Source organism: Saccopteryx leptura, chromosome 10 (genome assembly GCF_036850995.1).
Source record: "Saccopteryx leptura isolate mSacLep1 chromosome 10, mSacLep1_pri_phased_curated, whole genome shotgun sequence".
NCBI classification, from domain to species: Eukaryota; Metazoa; Chordata; class Mammalia; order Chiroptera; family Emballonuridae; genus Saccopteryx; species Saccopteryx leptura.
The window spans coordinates 7083459-7109937 of NC_089512.1; the positions used below are offsets into that span (position 1 = coordinate 7083459).

The window sequence follows — 26479 nt, forward strand, 5'->3', positions numbered from 1 at the left end:
CTTTCTCTCATGTGCATATGTGTACATGTATGAGCACATATAAACTGCTTTATTCATTTTGCTCATAGCCATTTGTGAATATGTTTATGATAGCATGACGCTTAAGCCACTGAATACCTTAAGGCAATGGTCCCTAACCCTCGGGCCGTGGACCGCTACCAGTCCGTGGGCCATTTGGTACCGGTCTGCAGAGAAAGAATAAATAACTTATGTTATTTCCGTTTTATTTATATTTGAGTCTGAACGATGTTTTAGTTTTAAAAAATGACCAGAATCCGCCCTGGCCAGTTGGCTCAGCAGTAGAGCGTCGGCCTGGCATGTGGGGGACCCGGGTTCGATTCCCGGCCAGGGCACATAGGAGAAGCGCCCATTTGCTTCTCCACCCCCCCCCTTCCTCTCTGTCTCTCTCTTCCCCTACTGCAGCCAAGGCTCCATTGGAGCAAAGATGGCCCGGGCACTGGGGATGGCTCCTTGGCCTCTGCCCCAGGCGCTAGAGTGGCTCTGGTCACGGCAGAGCGACGCCTCGGAGGGGCAGAGCATCGCCCCCTGGTGGGCAGAGCGTCGCCCCTGGTGGGCGTGCCGGGTGGATCCCGGTCGGGCACATGTGGGAGTCTGTCTGACTGTCTCTCCCCGTTTTCAGCTTCAGAAAAAAAAAAAAAAAATTACCAGATTCCCTGTGACATTCGTCTAAGACTCACTCTTGATGCTTGTCTCAGTCACGTGATACATTTATCCGTCCCACCCTAAAGGTCGGTCTGTGAAAATATTTTCTGACATTAAACCGGTCCGTGGCCCAAAAAAGGTTGGAGACCACTGCCTTAAGGTGTGTTTTCCGCCCCAGCCTGAAAAGCTGGGTGGGTTAGTGTTGCCCTACTGCACACAGGTTGCTGGTTTAACCCCGTCAGGGCACATGCAAGAAAAAATTGATGTTTCCGTGTCTCTCTCTCTAAACTCAATCAAGAATTTATTTATTTATTATTATTATTATTTTTTTACTGAGACAGAGAGTCAGAGAGGGATAGACAGACAGGAATGGAGAGAGGTGAGAAGCATCAATCATCAGTTTTTCCTTGTGACACCTTAGTTGTTCATTGATTGCTTTCTCATATGTGCCTTGACTGCGGGCCTTCAGCAGACCGAGTAACCCCTTGCTGGAGCCAGCGACCTTGGGTCCAAGCTGATGAGCTTTTGCTCAAAACAGTTGAGCCTGCGCTCAAGCTGGCGACCTCGGGGTCTCGAACCTGGGTCCTCCGTGTTTCAGTTCGACGCTCTATCCACTGCGCCACTGCCTGGTCAGGCTAATTCAAGAAATTAAAAAAAAAATTTAATGATGTATTTTTTAAGAACAAAGATTTTTTTTTGTACTTTTCTGAAGCTGGAAATGGGGAGACAGTCAGACAGACACCTGCACGCGCCCGACCGGGATCCACCCGGCACGCCCACCAGGGGGCGATGCGCTGCCCATCCGGGTAGTCGCTCTGTCACAACCAGAGCCACTCTAGCGCCTGGGGCAGGGGCCAAGGAGCCATTCCCAGCGCCCGAGCCATCTTTTGGTCCAGTGAAGCCTTGGCTGTGGGAGGGGAAGAGAGAGACAGAGAGGAAGGAGAGAGGGAGGGGTGGAGAAGCAGATGGGCACCTCTCCTGTGTGCCCTGTCCAGGAATCGAACCTGGAACTTCCACAAGCCAGGCTGACGCTCTACCACTTAGCCAAACGGCTAGGGCCAAAATAGGCTTTTTTTTTTTTTTTTTTTGTATTTTTCTGAAGCTGGAAACGGGGAGAGACAGTCAGACAGACTCCCGCATGTGCCCGACCGGGATCCACCCGGCACGCCCACCAGGGGGCGACGCTCTGCCCACCAGGGGGCAATGCTCTGCCCTTCCGGGGCGTCGCTCTGTCGTGACCAGAGCCACTCTAGCGCCTGGGGCAGAGGCCAAGGAGCCATCCCCAGCACCCAGGCCATCTTTGCTCCAGTGGAGCCTTGGCTGCGGGAGGGGAAGAGAGAGACAGAGAGGAAGGAGAGGGGGAGGGGTGGAGAAGCAGATGGGCGCTTCTCCTGTGTGCCCTGGCCGGAAATCGAACCTGGGACTTCTGCATGCCAGGCTGACGCTCTACCACTGAGCCAACTGGCCAGGGCCCAAAATAGGCATTTTTTATAAATAGAAAGAGTATACTCTAATGACAAAAAGTATAGTATAGTAAATACATAAGCCAGTTACATAGTTGTTTATCATCATCAAGTGTTATCTTTATTATATGCGGTTTAAGTGTCTGTTTGTCGCCGATAGCTTATTGGTTGCTTGCGTAACTGTACTAGCCAGTAGAGTGAAGTTGCCACGGCTGAATGCAAATTGAGCGGGTCAGGGGGAAGGTGAACATTTGTTTGCATTGGCAATCATCTGTTTTACATAAAAACTACATCTTAACGTAATTTCTTTTAAGAATGCCTCCTAGAAAATACAGCACTGAAGAGGAGAGAAAAGGAGCTAAAGCTGCACAAAAACAGCTTTCTCGACAAAAAGAAACCACTGAGCAGAGAAAGACAAGGCTTGCTTCAGTTGCAGAGCAAATGCGTCTTTCTCGGCAAAATGAGACCGATGAGTACAGAGAAACAAGGCTTGCCTCAGATGCAAGACAAAAAAGCCTGTCTCGACAAAATGAGTCCCTTGAACAAAGGCAGGAGAGAAATGCAAAAAAATGACAGAGTAATGCTGACCAAAACGCAAAAAGGATTAAAACAGTTTCAAACGGAGAAACTTTCATTTTTGAGCATTCCTCTGGTGACATGAATATTAAATGTGAACACTGTCAGTCCTTAAACTTCAAGTTAGAAACTAATCGATTTGACCGTGCCAAGAAAGGATTTTCTCAATGTTGCAACTATGACCATCAATAAGTCTCAGGGCCAAACGCTTAAGCGTGTTGGCATTTTTTTACCTGAGCCTGCATTTGGACACGGTCAACTTTATGTTGCCTGTTCAAGAGTTCGTGAAAGAACGGACGTAAAATTAAAAATAATTGATGGTCCTCTGCAAGGAGAGCTTAAAAATGATGGAAAGATCTACACAAGAAATGTTGTGTACAAAGAGATCTTTGACATGTGAATTAACATTTTATTATTTAAATCACCTTTATTTATTGAGCTAGCGGTGGCTCTTAAGAAATGTACCGCCAGTGGTTTCCTTCATTGCACTCTACTTTAAGCAATTAAGCAAGTAGAAGGGGGAAACCCCGTGGGGCAGTAAGCAAAGGGGCGTCCTCGCTGCCTGCCCTGGGTAATTCAGTTTGAATTAGCAGACACCTTTGCACAAATCATTTTAATTACAATTTATAATATCTAGAACAGCGGTCATTTCATATGACCGCCAGGCTTTCTAGTATACTATATATAATCGTATGTGCTATCCAACTGGCAGCACAGTGGTTTATTTACACCGTCATCGCCACAAACATGCAATGTGTTATGCTATAATGTTAAGATAGCTATAACCTCACTAGGTGATAGGAGCTTTTTACCTCCATTATAATCTTACTGGGGCACCATCGTATATTTAGACCATCATCGACTAAAACATCATTATTCAGTGCATGACTATTTAAACATGAGATTTCTGACAATACTGGGTTCACATTCTACACGAGTAGACAGCACATGAGTGAAAGCCTTTTTAGTATTTGTCAGCTTGTGCAGTATTCAGTTTACATGGAACTGTGGAACTAAAGAGATGCTTTTTAGTGATACTCAGTTATTTTAGGTAATCTGGTCACACTGACAGAACACTAATAAATCACCTGAAATTATGCGGCAGTAAAATAATTTCCTGGCCAGGTCTTCAATGCACATCCTCCAAAGAGAAAGTCTTTGAGTTGAAGCTGGTATTCTTTAGTGCCCCCGATAGTCATTGATCTCCCTGCCTGACAGAGGCCCTAGACTGAAACTAATGTTTTGTTAGAATTTAATAACATTGTTTTGTTTCCATTATACTTATTGGTACATAGTTACCTTCTGGTTGTGGAAGGTAATATTGGTAGGTAATTAATTGTACATGTTGTATAGAAATGATTGAAGCAATCAAGGCACAACTGAAATGAAGCAGCTAGAGTTGATGCTTCTCACCCCCTCTCTCTCTCTTCTTATGTCTCACTCTCTCAAAAAATAAATACAAAAAATTGCCTGACCAGGTGGTGGCGCAGTGGATAGAGTGTCAGACTGGGATGTGGAGGACCCAGGTTCGAGACTCCAAGGTCACCAGCTTGAGCCCAAGGTCGCTGGCTTGAGCAAGGAGTCACTTGGTCTGCTTGTAGGCCCCAGTCAAGGCACATATGAGAAATCAATCAATGAACAACTAAGGTGCTGCAACAAAGAATTGATGTTTCTCATCTCTCTCCCTTCCTGTCTATCCCTATCTGTCCCTCTCTCTGACTCTCTCTGTCTCTGCCACTAAAAAAAAAAGAAATTATTGAAGCAATATTAGCTGTATAATAGATCTCATTTCTTTCTTTCTTTTTTTTTTTTTTTAAAGTTTCTTTTTTATTTTTTTTTAATAGAGGCAGAGAGAGGGATAGCTAGAAACAGACAGGAATGGAGAGAAATGAGAAGCATCAGTCATCAGTTTTTTTTTTGTTTATTTGTTTTTTGATTTTTTAATTTTTTTTTTTTTTTACTTTTTTTTTTTATTATTAATTTTTAGAGAGGAGAGAGAGTGAGAGAAAGGGGGGAGGAGCAGGAAGCATCAACTCCCATATGTACCTTGACCAGGCAAGCCCAGGGTTTCGAACCGGTGACCTCAGCATTCCAGGTCGACACTTTATCCACTGCGCCACCACAGGTCAGGCTAGATCTCATTTCTTAAGTACCAGTTATGTAATACTTTCCTTAGATTTTTCTCCTTTAGTCATAAAAATTGATGAGCTAGAAACTATTTATTAAACTCCTTTAATACATATGAAAAAAACTGAGGCTCAGAGGTAAAATAATGTCCTTGACTAGTCAGAGTAGTTGTACTGCTCCAAAATTTAACCTCTAATGCCACCCCAGCGCCTTAGATCTGATGATTCTGTTAACACCTATAGGAAGGTGGTATCATATGGCTTTGCATATGACATAGTGGAGCCGTCAGGGTCAATAACAGCCATGCGGTTATGGATGGGAGAATGGGCACCATCTTTTAGATACCTATTTTTGCTTAAATTATGGAACACTTTTTCAAAGCAATACTGCTTCAAAAAACTTAGCAAGAAAACTAGATAGAAGGTGACAGAGGACAATCTGACTTTGGGTGATGGGTATGCAACATAATTGAACGACAAGATAACCTGGACTTGTTATCTTTGAATATATGTATCCTGATTTATTGATGTCACCCCATTAAAAAAATAAAATTATTTAAAAAAAAACAACTTAGCAACTGTTCAGTTTCAGGCAGTTCTTAAGTTTCTGCTTAAATGTGAAAAATAGTCTGATTTAGGGGCTTCTACCATGTAATCACAAACTGAGATAAGCATAGTCATTTTTTTCCATCAAATATAAAAGCTATCTTTTCTCCTTGTGTGTATCCTGCAGGAACAGCTTTCTCAAGTACTCGATGCCATGTTTGAAAGGATAGTCAAAGTTGATGAGCATGTTATTGACCAAGGAGATGACGGAGACAACTTTTATGTCATAGAACGGTAGGAGATGGAGCTTTGCCATTGTGTGGCTACACTTAATACAATTCATGATTCAGGACAAGCGCTTTACCCTATGCCTTCTTCAGAGAGGCCTTAGGCAGATGAGCAAGCCTCCTAGAGCTTGCCCAGTCTATCCACAGCCTACCCCTCTCTGTCTACTGCTGTCCTGAGTCCCCAGTACACCGCATACTTGGGTTGCCACTATCTACAGTAGAAATTCTTTACAGTTAGGCAAGAGTTATAAACATGTTATTTGCCATTGTTCAAGGGAATTGATTTACTGAAGAATAGCTGTGATGCTGTGTTATCATCCAGATTTTTCAATCCTAGCCTCATTTTATAGAGGAGGAGACTGCCTCAACCTCTCGCCCGTTCTGGTTCTGTTCCAGCTCTGTTCTAGGTACAAGCCATGTTGGAAAAATATGTGCATTTGACCTGCTCACCTTAGTGTGTCCTAACTTCTTGAGCTGTTAGTATAATGTGGGGGACTCCTTATGACATGCTCTTAGTCCTGAAAGGAACACCCTCACCAGAGTTTAAGATCAATAACATGTTGACTGACCGGTAGTGGCACAGTTGGATAGAGTGTCGATCTAGGATTCTGAGGTCCCTGATTTGAAATCCTGAGGTCATGGACTTGAGCACAAGCTCACAAGCTTGAGCATGGGTCGCTAGCTTGAGCTGAGGGATCATCGACATGATCCCATGATCTCTGGCTTGAGCCCAAAGTTGATTGCTTGATCAAGAGGTCACTGGCTTGAGATCCCCACTCGCATGTGTAAGAAGCAATCAGTGAATGACTAAAGTGAAGCAACTATGAGTTGATGCTTCTCATCTCTTTTCTCCCTCTCCCTTTCCCCCTTCCTGTCTGTCTTTCTTTCTCTCTCTCTCTCAAATCAATAAAAAAAAGATCAATAAAATGTTGCCTCACACAATAACTTGTTATTTTAAAATTTTTTTAGTTTGAAGTAATTTCAGTTACAGAAACGTTAAATTCTCATAAAAGTAGATTCCCAGGTTAATGTTTTACCACGTTTGCTTTATTAATTATTTGAGAGTAAGTTGCAGTACTTCTGCAGTACTTCAGTGTGTGTTACATAAATATAGGACATTCTTTATAAGCACAGAACAATTATAAAAACCAGAAATTGACCTTTATGTGGTACCAGCATCTACTGTACAGACATTCAAATTTTTGCAACTGTTTTCCTGATTTTCGAGATTCTTTTCATCTCCTTCGAGTAGTTGTACCAGATTCAGTTGGTTCCCTTTTTTGTCAAGCCTTTTCTCACCCAGATTCATGAACAGAAAACCTTCTTGCTCCTTGGATAGTCTTTGGGTTCTTGATATCTGTGACAGTGTAACAGAAAAAAGGTCTTGTTTAAAAGGGTAAAGATACTACAAATAATATCTCCTAAGTTATATTACCAACTCAATCAGCCACCTCTCTCCCTTGCTCTGCCATGTGTGCTCCCACCAACTCGGATATCCCAGAAAGCACCCCTCGCATGTGTCTGTAGCTAAGAGGTTGAAATGCCTATCTACAAAGGGGATGATTTGTTACATGTGCAAATGAGAGGGATTATCTTTTGTATGCCATGATTCAAGTAAAATGATACAGTTCCTGACCTAAAAAAACCCTCATCTGTTGGAGATACAGACCCTTAAATAGATAATTTTACATAATGGGGTGGTAACAACAATGATAAAAATATGTTCCATTACTTGGGAGAGGACCAGAGTTGGAAAGATTAAAAAAGACTCTGCTTGCCCTGGCCGGTTGGCTCAGTGGTAGAGCATCGGCCTGGCGTGCAGAAGTCCCGGGTTCGATTCCCGGCCAGGGCACACAGGAGAAGCGCCCATCTGCTTCTCCACCCCTCCCCCTCTCCTTCCTCTCTGTCTCTCTCTTCCCCTCCCGCAGCCAAGGCTCCATTGGAGCAAAGATGGCCAGGGCGCTGGGGATGGCTCCTTGGCCTCTACCCCAGGCGCTAGAGTGGCTCTGGTCGCAATGAAGCGACCCCCGGAAGGGGCAGAGCATCGCCCCCTGGTGGGCGTGCCGGATGGATCCCGGTCGGGCGCATGCGGGAGTCTGTCTGACTGTCTCTCCCCGTTTCTAGCTTCAGAAAAATACAAAAATAAATAAATAAATAAATAAAAAATAAAAAAGACTCTGCTTTGCCTGACCAGGCGGAGGCGCAGTGGATAGAGCATCACACTAGGATGCAGAGGACCCAGGTTCGAAACCCCGAGGTCACCAACTTGAGCGTGGGCTCATCTGGTTTGAGCAAAGCTCACCAGCTTGGATCCAAGGTCACTGGCTTGAGTGAGGAATTACTCGGTCTGCTGAAGGCCCATGGTCAAGGCACATATGAGGAAGCAATCAATGAACAACTAAGGTGTCACAATGAAAAACTGATGATTGATGCTTCTTGTCTCTCTCTGTTCCTATCTGTCTGTCCCTATCTGTCTCTCTCTCTGACTCTATCTCTGTTAAAAAAACAACAACAAACAAACAAACAAAAAAACAGAAAGAAAACCACTCTGCTTTGCAGCTGCCTGAAATGGTTTTATATCATTGCCAAAATTAAGTAGCTGGTGTCTCCTGGAGGAGAGACTGAAAACATCAATGAATTTATTCTGAATTCCATTTCCCATTCATGGCCTCGTTACTTTTGCCTTCTCCGCCAGGTTTAGTACAGGACAGCTTCCTTACTGAGTTGTGAGCTCCCTTAAGAGCAGGGTTGGTGCCACATAGCTGGTACTTGAGTTCATTGGTTTTATTCTCAGCGTCTTAACTTACGATACTTAATGATTTTATCTGACAAGTAGAGGCTCTTTATAGGAAATTTAGGAAATTAAAAAAGAAAAGGAAGAAAGTAATTTAGCCATAAATTTATTAGTAGAATATATCCATTACCCCAAATTTAGTTCAGATGCTGTGACTGATAACACACACTTAATAAGAAGGAATATAAAGGTTTCTTACTCAATATCATGAGGCTTTTTAGAGAGAGCAAGGCAAGCTCCCAAGAAGTCCAAAAATGACTTGAGACATTGGGAAGGGGTGACTGGCTTGGAATTTCATGGTGCTTCTAAGGTGGGACTGGGTGAGGGTGTTCTTATGCATGGGCTGGCACTTGTGTTGCTTGAATATCCCATCAGTGCCCAAGGAGAGAGCACAGAGCTTTCTTACCAGCTTTCCCAGATATGGGAAAGAAAAGGAAGGTGGATTGGAGTGGTAGGGCTTGAAAGTTATTACAGCCAGACATAAAAAATGGAGTTGACTCTTTATTACATTTACATATGTATACTTTTTATGTTGGATCTTACATTGTTGTGTGGCCTAATTTTAAAACCTACTTTAAGTATTTGTCATGGGATGCAATATTATTCTCTGTCATCATTTATATTGAATCAACATGAATATAGACATATATTTGACCTATCCCTTACTATTATCAGATTAAATTGTAATTTTTTGCTGGAATGTTATACCTGGTGACCATCCTATAGTTAAATCTTTTTTTCAGTATTTTTTATTATCTCCTTTTACAGTATTTTTACAGTATTTTTTCTTGTATCCCTATATGACTGCTTTATACCTGAGGATATTTTTCCTCAGGCAACCCCAGGAAGATACTTAATCACCTAAGAGTCCTTGAGCTTGGGCCAGTGAGAGTTTATGGGATACCACTGGAGCCATAACACTTCCCAAGCATGGCCCCGCTCTCAGGGTGAACCCACTCCTGCCCCTGCCGGCTTCCCTGGGATCAGTGGGGCTGCTGCGCTGGCTCCTTTGCAGCGCCATCTCTGCCACCTCGGGTTTGGGGATCTGAATAACTTCTCATTTCATTGGCTATTCAGGTTGGGGAAGCAAGTGTCCTTTATTTCTCAGAGCTAAAGAGGGTTTAGTCTCTTATTTAACCAGCAGAGATTTTGTTCAGACTCTCAGTGAACAATCAAAGTAAAAACCAAAATGAAAAGCAGCAACCCATTTCTTTCCCCCTGGGTTATTATCTCAAACCTTATCCACATCAAGGGTGTAAAAACAGGTCAGATAAAATCACGACCCTGCTACTTAAAGCTAGGAGGCCCACAAATTCCGAGAGAAACTCACCCAGGTTCACTTAATGTGAGCTGGGAAGCCAATGGGTCACAGTGGGACCTTTTTTGTACCTGCACTGAGTTTGAGTCTACAGACGGGACTGGGTGGCTTCTTCAGAACCCTGCCATACTATTACAAATTTTGATGTAAGAAACATCCAGTCTGACCAGGTGGTGGTGCTGTGGATAGAGTGTTGACCTGGGATGCCGAGGACCCAGGTTCAAAACCCCGAAGTCACCAGCTTAAGCCCCAAGGTTGCTGACTTCAGCCCAGAGTCTCTGGCTTGAGCAAGCAGCCACTGGCTCAGCTGGAGTCCCCACCCCCTGGGTCAAGGCATGTGAGATACAATCAGTGAACAACTAAAGTGCCGCAACTATGAGTTGATGCTTATCTCTCTCCTTCCTGTCTGTCCTTGACTCTGTCTCTGTGTCTCTCTCGTGAGAAAAAAAAGAAAAGAAACATACAAACCTGTGGAGAATTTTTGTAAGAGTTTATTTGAGAAATGAGGTCAGAGGTGGAGAGCAAGAGAGCAAGATTCCATAGTAGTTGCTTCCTGTATGTGCCTTGACTGGGCAAGCCCAGGTTTCAGACCACAGACCTCAGATTCCAGGTCAACATTTCGTCCACTGCACCACAACAGGTCAGGTGAGAGCAAGATCTCAAATGCTTCCTCTGTCCTCTAGAATACCAACTAACAATGAAGTTGTTATGTAAAGGATCTCTTTAAGGAATTTGCTCTATGTTAGTTATCTTGCAGAAATATCATATTTATGTTTGTCTCAGTGGTATATTGGGAGTGCCTGTTTCTCCAAATGCTTGTCAGTTCTGAATATTTTTATTTAGCAATCATTATCAACAAATAGAAATTTTATTTTATTATTTATTTTAATCAGTTCTACAGTCTAGTTTACAACAGACTACAAAAAAAAAAACCATATAGTCATTTATTTCATTATCTGCAGGTAAAGTATTTGACCAAATTCAACACCTTTCCTTGTTAAAAATTCTCTGTAAACTAGAAACAGAAGGGACTTTTTCCCAACCTGATCAAAGGCATTTTTTACAAAAAACCTACAGCTAACATCATTCTACTTTTTAGTGACAGAGGCAGAGATATATAGGAACGGAGAGAGAGGAGAAGCATCAACTCGTAGTTGTGTCACTTTACTTGTTCATTGATTGCTTCTCATACGTGCCTTGATGACCTGGGGCTTCAGCCGAGCCAGTGACTCCTTGCTAAATCCAGTGACCTTGAACTTCAAGCCAGTGACATTTGGGCTCAAGCTGGCAACCCCTCACTCAAGCTGTTGAGCCTGTGCTTAAGCTGGATGATCCCATGCTCAAGCTGGTGACCTCAGGGTTTCAAACCTGGGCCCTCATTGTCCCAGGTCTATGCTCTATCCATTGTGCCACCACTGGTCAGGCAACATGATTCTTAATGGTGAAAGATTGAATGTTTTCCCTTTTAAGATCAAGAATAAGACAAGGATGTCTGCTCTCACCACTTCTATTTAATACTGTATGTGGTCCTAATCAGTGCAATAAGGCAAAGAAAAAAAGGAAAAGAGGAAGAGAAAGAGAGCAGGCATATAAATTGGAAAAGAAGATATAAAACTCGTTTCGCAGATGACAGGACCCTGTAGAACATCCCAACAGTGCTGCAAAACTACTAGAACTAATAATTGAGTTTAGCAAGGTCACAGAATACAGAGTCAAAATGCAAAACTCTATTGGGAATCCCCTCTAACAATGTTTTCTATCGTATATACCTTATATTCATGTACCACCTGCCAGTTCAATTGTGTCTTGTTATCCTTTCAGGGGAACTTACGATATTCTAGTTACAAAAGATAAGCAAACCCGCTCTGTTGGTCAGTATGACAACCGTGGAAGTTTTGGAGAACTGGCTCTGATGTACAACACCCCAAGGGCTGCTACCATTGTCGCCACTTCAGAAGGCTCCCTTTGGGGACTGGTGAGTTAGAGAAATGGCCCCCTTGCATGGAACACAGTATTAATTGCCTTTACTCCTGGTCTCTGTCCTTGGGCTGTTGACTAACACTGTATTTTATAGCCTGTTGTCTGAAAGACACAATTGTGGGAGGTCTTATACCAATGTATTTTTTGATTTTTCTAAAATAATTTTTCAGTAAACTATTTAATCCCAATTACAGGGCAGTTGACTAGGTCTTATGACCTTGCAGTTGTGTCAGCTCTTACTGCATTTTCTGTGTGTCTTTATGAGACATGCGGGTGGTGGGGTGGGCAAACTCGACACAAGAGACAGCCTAGGAAAACAAGTCATTGAAAGCTCTGTCAAGTGCTTTGCATCGCTGGCTGCCCTAGGACTAACTTTTCTCTACGCTTAATCATCTACTTGTGCATTGGCTCATGCCAGTATTCAAGAGAGTTAGATGACTAGAAAGGGTGATGGCCGTAGTTGGGAAAGAGAATTTTCCTAGACTGTCTTAAGCATAGCACAACTGTGATCTCTATCCTTTATTGTTACATGACCCACCTTCCATCAAAATGAAGAACTCACTTCCTTCTTGAACAAAATAATTATCCTCTTGTACAAATTCCAAATTTTACTTTTAAAACATTGACATCCATGGTAATTTGTTTCTATTTACCTTACACACGGAATTAAATATATACTATAGAATTATCAACATATTTCCTCAAATGAAATCACATTTCATTTATTTATTTATTTATTTATTATTATTATTTTTTTTAATTTTTTTGTATTTTTCTGAAGCTGGAAACGGGGAGAGACAGTCAGACAGACTCCCGCATGCGCCCGACCTGGATCCACCAGGGGCACGCCCACCAGGGGCGACGCTCTGCCACGACCAGAGCCACTCTAGCGCCTGGGGCAGAGGCCAAGGAGCCATCCCCAGCGCCCGGGCCATCTTTTGCTCCAATGGAGCCTTGGCTGCGGGAGGGGAAGAGAGAGACAGAGAGGAAGGAGGGGAGGGGTGGAGAAGCAAATGGACGCTTCTCCTATGTGCCCTGGCCGGGAATCGAACCCGGGACTTCTGCACGCCAGGCCGACGCTCTACCGCTGAGCCAACTGGCCAGGGCTAATTGTCTTCTTTCTACAGCACTCTTGGCCTAGGTTGGCCCAGCAAACAGGTAGAAACTAATTCTAAAGATAATAGAGCCCTGGCCGATTGGCTCAGTGGTAGAGTGTCGGCCTGGCGTGCAGAAGTGCCAGGTTCAATTCCCGGCCAGGGCACACAGGAGAAGCGCCCATTTGCTTCTCCACCCCTCTGCCGCGCCTTCCTCTCTGTCTCTCTCTTCCCCTCCCGCAGCCAAGGCTCCATTGGAGCAAAGATGGCCCGGGCGCTGGGGAATGGCTCTGTGGCCTCTGCCTCAGGCACTAGAGTGGCTCTGGTTGCAGCAGAGCGATGCCCCCTGGTGGGCGTGCCGGGTGGATCCCGGTCGGGCACATGCGGGAGTCTGTCTGACTGTCTCTCCCCGTTTCTAGCTTCAGAAAAATACAAAAAAAAAAAAAAGATAATAGAGTAATATTCCAAAGTGTAACAGTGATATTTTAAGTGATAGGCTTCTTTCTTTTTTTCTTTTTAAGTGAAAGGAGGGGAGATAGACAGACTCCCATATGCGCCCTGACCAGGATCTACCCGCTACCCCCGATCTGGGGCTGTCTGGGACAATGCTTGAATCAACTGAGTTATCCTCAGTGCCTGAGGCTGGTGCTTGGACCACCGGAGCTATCCTCAGCACAGGGACTGACGGTTGAACCAATCAAGCCAATGGCTGTGAGAGGGGAAGAGAAGGAGGAGAGGGAGGGAAAGAAAAACATTTGTTCATTTCTCATGTGTGTCCCTTGTGTCCCTTGACTGGGAGTCAAACCCAGGACTTCTCAATGCCGGGCTGATGCTCTATCCACTGAGCCAAATGGCCAGGTCCCAAGTGATACACTTCTAACCTTGGACTTCAAAAATGTAGTGGCATGGCCCTGGCCAGGTAGTTCAGTTGGTTAGAGGCGTCATCCCAACATGCCGAGGTTGCAGGTTCAATCCCCGGTCAGGGCACATAAAAGACTCAACCAGTGACAGCATGAGTAAGTGGAACAATGAATCACTGTTTCTCTTTTTGTCTCTCTCTCCCTCACTTCCTCTCTCTCCTAAGAAAAAAATCAGTAACAAAAAAGTAATGATATGTAATGCAGCCCATTATAGCAATCAGAGATTAACTAGTTCTTTTCAAGCAGACAGATAAAGAAAAGGCAGAGTCTGGCAAAATGCTAGAGAGCATAGACATTATTTGTACAGCAGTTTAGGGAGAGAGGGTAGGAATATGCCCTGGCTCACACCAGGTGTGTAAGGTGCAGTAAGTGACTTCTTCTATAAGGTAGATAGATAAACATGGCATAGGCCTGGGCCTGGTAATTCTGTAATTAATGGAGTATAACCTGGTGAAGCCCATTTAGACAGCCTCACTTAGTTATCTTCTATGTATTATTTAACCCATCATCGAGAATGTTAAAATAGCCCTGGCCAGGTAGTTCAGTGGTAGAGTATTGGCCTGGCACGTGGAAGCCCCAGGTTTGATTCCCAGTCAGGGCACACAGGAGAAGTGACTATCTGCTTCTCCACCCCTCACCTCCCCATTCTCTCTCTCTCTCTCCCTCCCACAGCCATGGCTCGATTGGTTTGAACTCATCAGCTCTGAGTGGTGAGGATGGCTCCATGGAGCCCCTACCTCAGGTGCTAAAAATAGCTCAGTTGTAAGCATGGCCCCAGATGGTCAGATCATTGGCCCCAGACCAGGTTTCCTGGGTGGATCCAGGGCAGGGCACATGCGGGAGTCTATCTCTCTCTTCCCTCCTCTCACTTGGAAAAGAAGAAAAAAGAAGGAAAGAAAGGAAAACACTGAGCATCGTTTCAGTACTCCAAAGATGAGGGTTTGACCCTGGTCAGACACATACAAGAATCAACAATGAATGCACAAATAAGTGGAACAACAAATGGATGTTTCTCTCCCCTGCCATCCTCCTCTCTGTGTCTCTAAAATCAATTTAAAAAAAGAGAAAGAGGCCCTGGCCGGTTGGCTCAGCGGTAGAGCGTCGGCCTGGCGTGCGGGGGACCTGGGATCGATTCCCGGCCAGGGCACATAGGAGAAACGCCCATTTGCTTCTCCTCCCCCACCCCCTCCTTCCTCTCTGTCTCTCTCTTCCCCTCCCACAGCCAAGGCTCTATTGGAGCCATCTTTTCTATTGGAGCAAAGATGGCCCGGGCGCTGGGGATGGCTCCTTGGCCTCTGCCCCATGCGCTAGAGTGGCTCTGGTCGCGGCAGAGCGACACCCCGGAGGGGCTGAGCATCGCCCCCTGGTGGGCAGAGCGTGCCCCTGGTGGGCGTGCCGGGTGGATCCCGGTCGGGCGCATGCGGGAGTTTGTCTGACTGTCTCTCCCCGTTTCCAGCTTCAGGGAAAAAAAAAAAAAAAAAAGAGAGAGAGAGAAAGAGAGACTCTGGCTGATGGCTCAGTGGATAGAGCATTGGCCCAGCATATGGACATCCTGGGTTTGATTCCCAGTCCTGGCACAGGAGAACTGACCATCTGCTTCTCCCTGCTCCCTCTCACCCTTCTCTTCCCCTTCCCTTTCCACAGCCAGTGGCTTGATTGATTTGAGCATGGCCCCAGGTGCTGAGGATAGCTCCCTTGGAGAGCACATCACCCTCGGGTGCTAAAAATAGCTCATTACTGGCCCTGGCCGGTTGGCTCAGTGGTAGAGCGTCGGCCTGGCGTGCAGGAGTCCCAGGTTCGATTCCCGACCTGGGCACACAGGAGAAGTGCCCATCTGCTTCTCCACCCCTCCCCCTCTCCTTCCTCTCTCTCTCTCTCTCTCTCTTCCCCTCCTGCAGCCAAGGCTCCACTGGAGCAAAGTTTGCCCGGGCGCTGAGGATGGCTCTGTGGCCTCTGCCTCAGGCGCTAGAATGGCTCTGATTGCTGCAGAGCGATGCCCCAAGATGGGCAGAGCATCGCCCCCTGGTGGGCATGCCAGGTAGATCCTGGTCGGGCGCATGGGGGAGTCTGTCTGACTGCCTCCCTGTTTCCAGCTTCTGGAAAAAAAAAAAATAGCTCAGTACTGGAGCATTGGCCCCAGGTTGGGGTTGCCAAGTGGATCCTGTTCGGGGCTCATGCAGGAGTCTGCCTCACTATATCCCCTCTTCTCACCAAAAAAAAGCTAAAATAGTAAACCTACAGTTTAACATGCCCTTAGCCCTTGCTGGGTTTTTTTTTTTAATGTTTATTTTATTGACTTTAGAGAGAGAGGAATGGAGAGAGGAAGACAGGAATGTTGATCTGTTTACATATGTGCCCTGACCAGGGGTTGAATGACAACCTCTGTGCTTCTGGATGATGTTCTACCAACTGAGCTTCCCAGCCAGGGCTAGTCTTACTGTTTTTCATCCTGCCAGGCTTTAGCATGTCATTACTGTACTCAGAACAATCTTTCCATTAGTGACAGCCTGAGGTAGAAGAAAAACTAACATAGGTGCAAATAACTGCTTACAAATTGGGGAGCCTAAAACTAATCCATTAACATTCTCCTGGGTGTATGTCCCACCCACGTATCTGAGAGGTGCCTGGCTATAGCTCCGGTTAACTGTGTCCTGAGTCTGAATTCATGACTTGCTGGGGTCAGGGTACCTTTTACATGCCTGCCTTCCATCTTGAGTTTCCTCCTCTGTCTCTCTTTTCATTTAAATTCTATCCTTCTTCAGGTCCCAGATAAATGTATATTTTTGCAACAAAATTATCCTTGATCACTCCCTTTCTCTTCAGAAAGTTTGGCACTTATTTTGTCTCTATAGTTCATCTATACTGCTCACAAAAATTAGGGGATATTTCAGAATGAATATGAAGCAATAAATATCCCCTAATTTTTGTGAGCAGTATAGTTTATTTCATATGCCATCTTGAACTATAAAATATTTTGAACTATAAACTTTTTTATATCTATGTATTTTATATTGTCTCCTCATTGAGATTGTGAAGTCCTTGAGAGCAAAATCCATGTGAATGTTTTATCTGCTTTTTTCTTTTCTTTTTTTTTTTTACAGAGACAGAGGGAGAGTCAGAGAGAGGGATAGAAAGGAACGGAGAGATGAGAAGCATCAATCATTAGTTTTTCGTTGCAACACCTTAGTTGTTCATTGATTGCTTTCTCATATGTGCCTTGACCACGGGCTGTCAGCAGACCGAGTAACCACTTGCTCGAGCCAGCGACCTTGGGCTCAATCAAGCTCGTGAGCTTTTGCTCAAACCAGATGAGCCCGTGCTCAAGCTGGCAACCTCGGGTTCTCGAACCTGGGTCTTCCGCATCCCAGTCTGACACTCCATCCACTGCACCACTGCCTGGTCAGGCTTTATCTGCTTTTTTGAGGGTGCATTTTTTCACATTGAACAGTGACTGACTAAGCTTACAAATATTTGATTGGGACTTTTTCATTTTATACTGTGTGACCCATAGGTGGCACCCGTTGAGTACTACATAGCAAGCAACAGCTTGTGTGCCATCTGTCTGGCTCAGCCTACAGTTCTTTCTCTCTGAGTGACAACTCAGATTGGAATATCTGATTTAGTAACTTTCATAGTCGTCTAATATTTGCTGTTACCCAGTTAATTAAACTGTAGGTATTCTCTTACACAAGCATATACCAGAATTTTCAAAATCTTTCTTGCAGGACCGTGTGACTTTCAGAAGAATCATAGTGAAAAACAATGCAAAAAAGCGGAAGACGTTTGAATCGTTTATTGAGTCTGTGCCCCTCCTGAAATCACTAGAGGTAAAGTCTGTTTGAATAAGACTGTTTATGGGGAGTTAAGAAAAGCTATCCAAACTATTCTGTTGTTAGGTTTTCAAATCAAACTATTCCAAACCATTTCTGTGTTGTATAGATAATATTTGTGATGTTTTTCCCTTATAATTTGTATGTCTCTTGTTTTAGGTGTCAGAACGAATGAAGATTGTGGATGTAATAGGAGAGAAGAACTATAAGAATGGAGAGCGTATAATCACTCAGGTGAGGGGGAAGTTGTCACCTCCTAAAGGACTAGTGCATCATTTGTCCTCTCGCTTTTGGGGGCTCATGTTACTAGGCACTAGGGCACACTCCTGCAGAGTATTCTGAAGCCCATTGATGTGCGTTTCACTAATATGCCAATCTGTTGCCTTCTTTCAGCTTTCCTTGGCTTCTGGTGTTTGTTTTTGTGGATGTTACTTTCTTTTGACCCTAAGTAGGCTTCATTCATGGCCATTAAAACCTGGGGAAGGTCGAAGAGTTGTGCCCTTTATCTTCTATGTTTGACACACAGGTAGACTCTTAGCTAATCTTTAGTGATTTACCAGATTTATGAGGTGTCTTTAGTGTTTCTTTTGTGCCTTTTCTCATGTTATTTTTGGGTACTTTAAGGATCACCATAAGATGCACAGGATCATTGTGATGAGTACTATGTAATAATTTTTCTTGTCTGCTATATTTGCATTTTTAATTATAGGCATACCTTGGATATATTACAGGTTGGGTTCTAGACCACTGCCATAAAGCGAATATTGCAGTAAAGGGAGTCAGTCATGTAAAATGTTTGGTTTCCAGTGCATATAAAAGTTATGTTTACATTATACTATATTCTGTTAAGTGAGCAATATAGCATTATGTCAAAAAAAAAAATGTACAGCCTGACCAGGCGGTGGTGCAGTGGATGGAGTGTCGGACTGGGATGCGGAGGACTCAGGTTCAAGACCCCATAGTCCCCAGCTTGAGCACAGGTTCATCTGGTTTGAGCAAAGCTCAGCAGCTTAGACACAAGGTCGCTGGCTCAAGCAAGGGGTTACTCAGTCTGCTGAAGGCCCACGGTCAAGGCACATATGAGAAAGCAATCAATAAACAACTAAGGTGTCGCAACAAAAAATAATTGATGCTTCTCATCTCTCTCTGTTCCTGTCTGTCTGTCCCTATCTGACTCTCTCTCTGTCTCTGTAAAAAAAAAAAAAAAAAAAAAAAAAACAGTTAAAAAAATGTACATACCTTAACTTAAAAATACTTTATTACTGGCCTGACCTGTGGTGGCGCAGTGGATAAAGCGTCGACCTAGAAATGCTGAGGTCGCCGGTTCAAAACCCTGGGCTTGCCTGGTCAAGGCACATATGGGAGTTGATGCTTCCAGCTCCTCCCCCCTTCTCTCTCTCTCTCTCTCCTCTGTCTCTCTCCTCTCTAAAATGAATAAAAAAATAAATAAATAAATAAATACTTTATTACTAAAAAATGCTCACCATCTTCTGAGCCTTCAGCAAGTCATAATCTTTTTGCTATTAGATCTTGTCCTAGTAACATCAAAGATCACTGAACATAAATCGCTATAACAAATATAGTAATGAATGAAGAAGTTTGAAGTATTGAGAGAATTACTAAAATATAACAGACACAGAGTGAGCAGATGCTCTTGGAAAAATGGTGGCCGTAGGCTTTCTTGCTCCAGGCTTGCCACAAAACTTCCATGTATAAAATCAGCGCAATAAAACGAAATGTGCCTGTATATGTAAAGAGGATTACAGACTGTCAGGCAGAAACTTCTCTGCCTGTGGTTCCATCAGGCAGAGCACTGGAAATACATATATCTGGTTCATCTGGATTGGGTGTTGTGTTCATCCTTGAACTCAGAGCTGGGTCTAGGAGGAGGAAAGACTCAGATTGGTCAAGCCTGAGTGTCAGGCCCACCCTTGGGGCCTGTGGGTGTAGTTTACCTGACTAGCACCACAGGGACTAATCAGTCTTATCACAGAAGGGGAGAAAGAGCCTGACCTGTGGTGGCGCAGTGGATAAAGCGTCGACCTGGAAATGCTGAAGTTGCCGGTTTGAAACCCTGGGCTTACCTGGTCAAGGCACATATGGGAGTTGATGCTTCCAGCTCCTCCCCCCCTTCTCTCTCTCTGTCTCTCCTCTCTCTCTCTCTCTCTCTCTCTCTCTTTCTCTGTCTCTCCCTCTCCTCTCTAAAATGAATAAATAAAAAATTAAAAAAACAAAAAACAAAACAAAAAACATTAAAAAAAGAAAAAGGACAGAAAGAGAAGCTCCCAGAGAAAAACACACTAACAAAATACTCTAGTGGCATCTCTAAAGCCTTTGTTTTCTAGGAACCATCCTATTAATTCTTTTAATTAGAACTTGGTTTGATCCTATAAACATTAAGATAGACAAATAGGACCAGATATAAGCTCTATAATGAAGGTTCATATGACAGGGATAATATAGAAAAGGAAGTACTCCATATGGTTTCATGGAGGAAATGACATTTGAATTGGGCTTACAGAACAAGTACAATTTCAGCAGTTGAGGTTAGGGAAAGGTCTTTCAGGGGCAAGAGAACAATAGGAGCAAGGGTATGTGGGTATCAAGCTGCGTTCCCGGGTAGGGACCCTAATATGGTAAGAATGCAGTGTCAAGTTGCAGGAGTGGGACATATTAACTGGCCACATTTGCTTCTGAATCTGAGGTATTTTAATTTATCCCCAAAAGGACTTCTGCTTCATCCTGAAAGCCCCAGGCCTTCAGGAGATATGTCAAGAGGTATGAGAAGCCACAGTGTTTTGTGTGTATGTGTGCATATGACAGAGACAGAGAGAGGGACAGATAGGGACAGACAAGAAGGGAGAGAGATGAGAAGCATCAGCTCATAGTTGCAGCACCTTAGTTGTTCATTGATTGCTTTCTCATACGTGCCTTGACCAGGGGGCTACAGCAGAGTCAGTGACCCCTTGCTCAAGACAGTGACCTTGGGCTCAAGCCAGAGACAATGGTGTCTAGTCTATGATCCCGTGCTCAAGCTGGATGAGCCTGCACTCAGGCCGGTGACCTCGGGGTTTCTTACCTGGGACCTCCGTGCCCCTGGTTGATGCTCTATCCACTGTACCACCACTAGTCAGGCATGGCTTTTCTTTTTACTTAGCAAATATGGTGAATTACATTGATTGAATTTTGAACATTAAACCAAGCCTACATCCTGGAATGAGTTCCACTTTGTCATACTCTCCTTTTTATTTATTGCTGGATTCAGTTGGTTAGAATTTTGTTAAGGCTTTTTTGTGTTAATGAAGGATATTGATCTGTAGTGTTCTGTCCTTGTGATGTCTTTGTCTTGTTGTTGTTGTTGTTTTGTCTTGTTTTGATATTGTTGGCCATGAAACAAAAATGGCACCAGGTATTAGACCTTGATTCAGCAACCTCATACTTGAGTTCTGGCTAAGAAAGAATTCAAAGCCAAGACTCTAAACTATAGGAGAAACTTTATTTAGAAAGTCACAGGCCTGACCTGTGGTGTCGCAGTGGATGGGGTGTCAACCTGGAATGCTGAGGTCGCAGGTTTGAAACCCAGGCTTGCCCAGTCAAGGCACTTGCAAGAAGCAAATACTGTGAGTTGATGCTTCTATTCTCCCCTCTTTTTTCTCTCTCCTCTCTCTAAAATCAACAAATAAAATCTTGAAGAAGAAAGTCACAGAAGTCACCCTGGCCAGATAGTTCAGTTGGTTAGAGCATTGTCCCAAAGCACAGAGGTTGAGGGTTCAATCCCTGCTCAGGGCACATACAGAAACAGATCGATGTTCCCCTCTCTCTCTCTCTTTGTCTCTGTATCTTTTCCTCCCTCCCTTCCTCTCTCTCTCCCTTCCTCTCTCTCTCCCTTTCTCAAATCAATAAAATAAACAAAAAAAGAAAGTCACAGAAGTAGAAGCGAGCTGTGGAAGGAATGGGCTCAGCAAACAAGTTACAGAGGCAATAGAAGGCCCCTTGGAGCTTAAGATGGAGGTAAAGGTAACGCCCTGGGGAGGAGGAGGAGGGGAGAGGCTCGGCAGAGGAAGAGCAGGGTCCTCCAGTCCTCTGTTCTATGGGCTTTTCTTTTTCTTTTATTCTTTTCTTTTTTTTCTTTCTTTTTTTTTTTTTTTAGGAAGACAGAGAGAGAAACATTCATTTGTTGCTCCACCTATCCATGCATTCACTGTTTGAATTTTGTATGTGCCCTTACTTGGGGCAAACCTACAACCTTGGTATATCTGGATGACCTTTAACCAACTGAGCTACTCAGCCAGGGCCAAGGGGTTTTAAGGGCAGGGGACTTTAGGGGAGGATTTCAATAGATTATTCATCAGTTTTCTAGTTGTGTCTTCAGGGTCGAGGTCTCCACTGTTTGGTCGTAGCCAGGGCAAGGAGTCATTAGTCAATGCAGCTGGTCCTGATGTCAGCCATGACAACACTTGTCTGCTTTTGCAGTGTTTCTGGGCCTGGAGCTGAAACACAACTGAGGCCTAGATTGTCCTGGGGGTTTAATGCTTACGGGCAATTCTCTGGCCCCCTTCTTTGTTCCCCTCTAAGGGGGTCTAACCTGCATGACTAGCAACATGCCAGGGGAGGGTCCAAATCGCATAATGAAATGTCAAGGGGTCTCAAAAAAAGGTTACCCTTGTGTCTCATTAGTTTAGTACTTTTATTCTTTGGAAAAAATAAAATATTTTAAAATTAAAAATTAAAAAATAAAGGTTACCCTGGGGGTGAGGTTCTTGTTTTTTCCAGTTTCGCCTGCCCCGTTGCTAGGTATCTGGGGCTTTCCAACCTGGTGACTTTCTGTACCTGGCTCATGGTCCTTGCTCTGCTCATGCATGCCTAACTGCCAGCCACAGATAGAGCACTGTCTGATACACCAGGGCTGTGGGTTAGATCCCCAGTCAGGGCACATACAAGAATCAACTTATGAGTGCATAAAGAAGTAGAACAACAAATCGATGTTCCTCTCTCTCTCGTCCTCTCTCTAAAATTAATAAATAAAAATGAAAGTGAATTGGTTACAGCTTCATTGAGTAAACAAGGTAGTGCAAATTAAAAACGAGCCCAACCTGTGGTGGCGCAGTGGATAAAGCGTCAACATGGAATGCTAAGGTCGCCAGTTTAAAACCCCAGGCTTGCCCGGAAACCTGGTCAAGGCACATATGAAAAGCAACTACTATGAGTTGATGCTTTTAGCTTCTCTCAACCCTTTTTCTCCTCTCTCTAAAATCAATAAATATAAATCTTTTAAAAAACCACAATGAGATGCCTTGGCTGGGTAGCTCAGTTGGTTAGAGCATTGTCCCTAGATACCAAGGTGTTGGGTTCAACCCCTAGTCGGCACATACAAAAAACAACCAGTGCCTAGAATAGCAAACGGATATTTCTCCCTAAATTTATTTGATTTTCAAATGTTAAAGCTACCATTTGTTTCTGAGATAAGATAAACCAACTTGGCTATCGTAATCATTTTATATATTGATGGATCCATTTTTTTCTTAAGAGAGAGAAGGAGGGAGGGAGAAATGGGAAGGGAGATAAGAAGCTTCAACTCGTAGTGGTGGCACTTTAGTTATTGACTGCTTCTCATACATGCTTTGACCAAGGGGTTCTAGCCAAGCCAGTGACCTTGGGCTTCAAGTCAGCGATCATGGGATCATGTCAATGACCCCACACTCAAGCTGACGACCTCAGAGTTTGCAATCTGGCACCTCAGTGTCCTAGGTTGACATTATCCATTGCACCACCACCAGTCAGGCCAATTCCCTAATATTTTGTTTAAGGTTTTATATCTATGTTCCCAAGTCAGTTTTGTCTATAATTTTCCTTTTTTATAGTAGCTTTTTCAGATGTTGAAATAAGGTTAATGTTACACTCATAATGTAGGTTGGAATTGTGTTCTCTTTCTATTATCTGAAGAGTTTGTGTAAGATTAGAATTTCTTGGATATTTTATGGAACCAGTGTTTTCTTTGTGGAAGTGTTGGCTATAGATTAGACTATTTTAATTGTTAAATTATTTAGATTTTTTATTTCATCTTTGGTGTGTTTTGGTAAGATCTATTTTTTAGGAATGTATCCATCGCTTCTAAAATTCAATGTTATTATCATGAAGTTGGTCACAGTATACCTATTAATATCTTTTTTTTTAATTTTTATTTTTTTACAGAGTCAGAGGGATAGATAGGGATAGACAGGAACGGAGAGAGATGAGAAGCATCAATCATCAGTTTTTCGTTGCGACACCTTAGTTATTCATTGATAGCTTTCTCATATGTGCCTTGACCATGGGCCTTCAGCAGACCGAGTGACCCCTTGCTTGAGCTAGTGACCTTGGGTCCATGCTAGTGAGCTTTTTGCTCAAGCCAGATGAGCCCGCGCTCAAGCTGGCAACCCCGGGGTCTCAAACCTGGGTCCTTCTGCATCCCAGTCTGACGCTCTATCCACTGCACTACCGCCTGGTCAGGCCCTATTAATATCTTTTAAAAACAACAACATCTAGCCTGACCTGTGCTAGCGCAGTGGTTAAAAGTGACGACCTGAAACACTGAGGTCGCCGGTTCAAAACCCTGGGCTTTCCCCTTCGAGGCCCATATGAGAGTTGATGCTTCCTGCTCCTCTCCCCTTCTCTCTCTCTCTCTCTCTCTCTCTCTCTGCCCCTCCTTTGAAAAAAAAATGAATAAATAAAAAACTACAACATCTCGAATGATGTTACTGTTTTTATTCCTAATATTGTTTGTGCCTTCTCCCTTTTTCTTAGTCTTACCAATTCTTTCAGTCTTTTCAGAACCAAGTTTTTTCTTTTATTATTTTCTTCTACTTTTTAAATTTATTTTTTCCAACTCTCTTGAGTTACTTAGCTCTTCACTTTCCCCCTTACTATTTTTTTGTGACAGAGACAGAGAGGGACAGATAGGGACAGACAGGAAGGGAGAGAGATGAGAAACATTGACTGCTTTCTCATATGTGCCTTGACCTGGGGGCTACCGCAGACCGAGTAACCCCTTGCTCCAGCCAGCGATCTTGGGCTCAAGCTAGTGAGCCTTGCTCAAACCAGATGAGCCCGCGCTCAAGCTGACGACCTTCGGGTTTCAAACCTGGGTCCTCTGCATCCCAGTCTGACACTTTATCTGCTGCGCGACCACCTGGTCAGGTGTTCTCTTTTTCTTAAGACTTTATTTTTTTAAAGATTTTATTTATTGATTTTAGAGAAAGGGGAGAAGAGTGGGAAGCATCAACTCTCCGAGTTGCTTCTCGTATGTGCCTTGACCGGGCAAACCTGGGGTTTTGAGCAGGTGACCTCAGGGTTCTAGGTCAACACTTTATCTGCTGCACCACCACAGGTCAGGCTTAGTTTTTCACTTTTCACTTTCTTTTTTTACATTATTGGCATTTTAAAACTAGAAATTTCTGGCCCTGACCAGAACTGCAGGTTGTGGGTTCAATTCTCAGTCAGTGTACCTGCAAGAAGCAATCAATTGAGTACATAATTAAATGGAACAACTAAGTAGAATAAGTTGATGTTTCACTCTCTCTCGGTCTCTCACCTCCCTCTCTCTCTTTCGTCAACGGGGAAAAAAATTTTAAAGGAAAAAAAAACTAGAAATTTTCCTACATCTCTGAAGATCAGTGATAATCTTCAGCACTTAGAACAATGGTTCTCAAAAGTGTGCGCCAGGGCGCACTGGTGTGCCCTAGATTTCCAGGTGCGCCCTATGGTATTCCAGAGAAATACGTGCCTGTTGGGGACCAAAAAACGAACAGGGTTTTTGGAGTTTAGATTTTGGGGGGACAGAGGTGTGGGGAATTGGCTGTAAGCTGACAGTCTGCCCAACCCCCCACCTCACTTGCCTGATTAGGTTGTAAAAGGCTGTTAAGCTGTGGTGCTGGATTGTTTACACTACCCCCCATGTTCCTGGGAAAGACTGGAAGCAAGTTAAGATGATATGCATGGTGGAGGCTTTCTGCACTCAACACAAGAGTAAAAAGAGAGGAATTCTTCAATGTATTGATGAGGAAATGAGAGTTTGCCTTTCAAATATCTGCCCAAACATTGAAGAAATCGCTAGGACACATCAGGCTCATGTTTCTCATAAACACAAGAATGAAAAAACACATTCATGCCGGGACCTGCCAAATTTACTAAATCTTACTAATGTATCTCTATATATAAAAAGATAACTTTTTGTCATTTTTTTAATCCCTTTTTTTACGAATTCTAAAAAGCATAACTCAAAAATATGTAACATAAAAATGTTTTCTAATGTCAGAATAAATTTAATTTTGTCGTATTTATTTCGTTTAATTAACATAAAAGCATGCTTGGATTTTATATTTTTCTTTAATATTTGACTTATAACATATTTCTCAGAAATTTGTATATAGTGCGCCTACAATTATTTGTAGGATTTTAAGTGCGCCCAACTTCAAAAAGTTTGAGAACCACTGACTTAGAGATTTCGACCTTAATTCTCCTTGTATGTTCATGCTCTGACTGCTGTGACTCTAGCACCAACATGCCGCTAGCTTTCCGCAGCCCAGTTGTTTACATGTGGGTTGTGCCTTGTTTAACACAGATGTGCAGCTGGGGCCCAGACACAGCAGAAAGAATAGTAGCCACTACCTGTTCAAGGGGATGGTAGGATCCTGGTGTGCCTCTCAGCCTATGTCTAAGATGTTATCCAGCCTGGCCTGTGGTGGCTGGCGTAGTGCAGTGATCCCCAACCTTTTTTGGGCCACGGACTGGTTTAATGTCAGAAAATATTTTCACGGGCCGCCTTTAGGGTAGGACGGTAAATGTATCACGTGACCGAGACAAGCGTCAAGAGTGAGTCTTGGATGTAACAGAGGGAATCTGGT

General features: G+C 43.7%; 1 protein-coding gene across 2 annotated transcripts in view; it reads left to right on the forward strand.

The window, feature by feature from the left end:
- PRKAR2A (protein kinase cAMP-dependent type II regulatory subunit alpha) overlaps nucleotides 1–26479 on the forward strand; it is a 67362-nt gene that overhangs the window by 30597 nt on the left and 10286 nt on the right. For both annotated transcript variants that reach the window (XM_066351802.1, XM_066351801.1), the window contains exons 5-8: nucleotides 5562–5668; nucleotides 11595–11748; nucleotides 17493–17594; nucleotides 17757–17831. In XM_066351802.1, the coding sequence (XP_066207899.1) occupies nucleotides 5562–5668; nucleotides 11595–11748; nucleotides 17493–17594; nucleotides 17757–17831 (438 nt within the window). The remainder of the gene's footprint in view (nucleotides 1–5561; nucleotides 5669–11594; nucleotides 11749–17492; nucleotides 17595–17756; nucleotides 17832–26479) is intronic.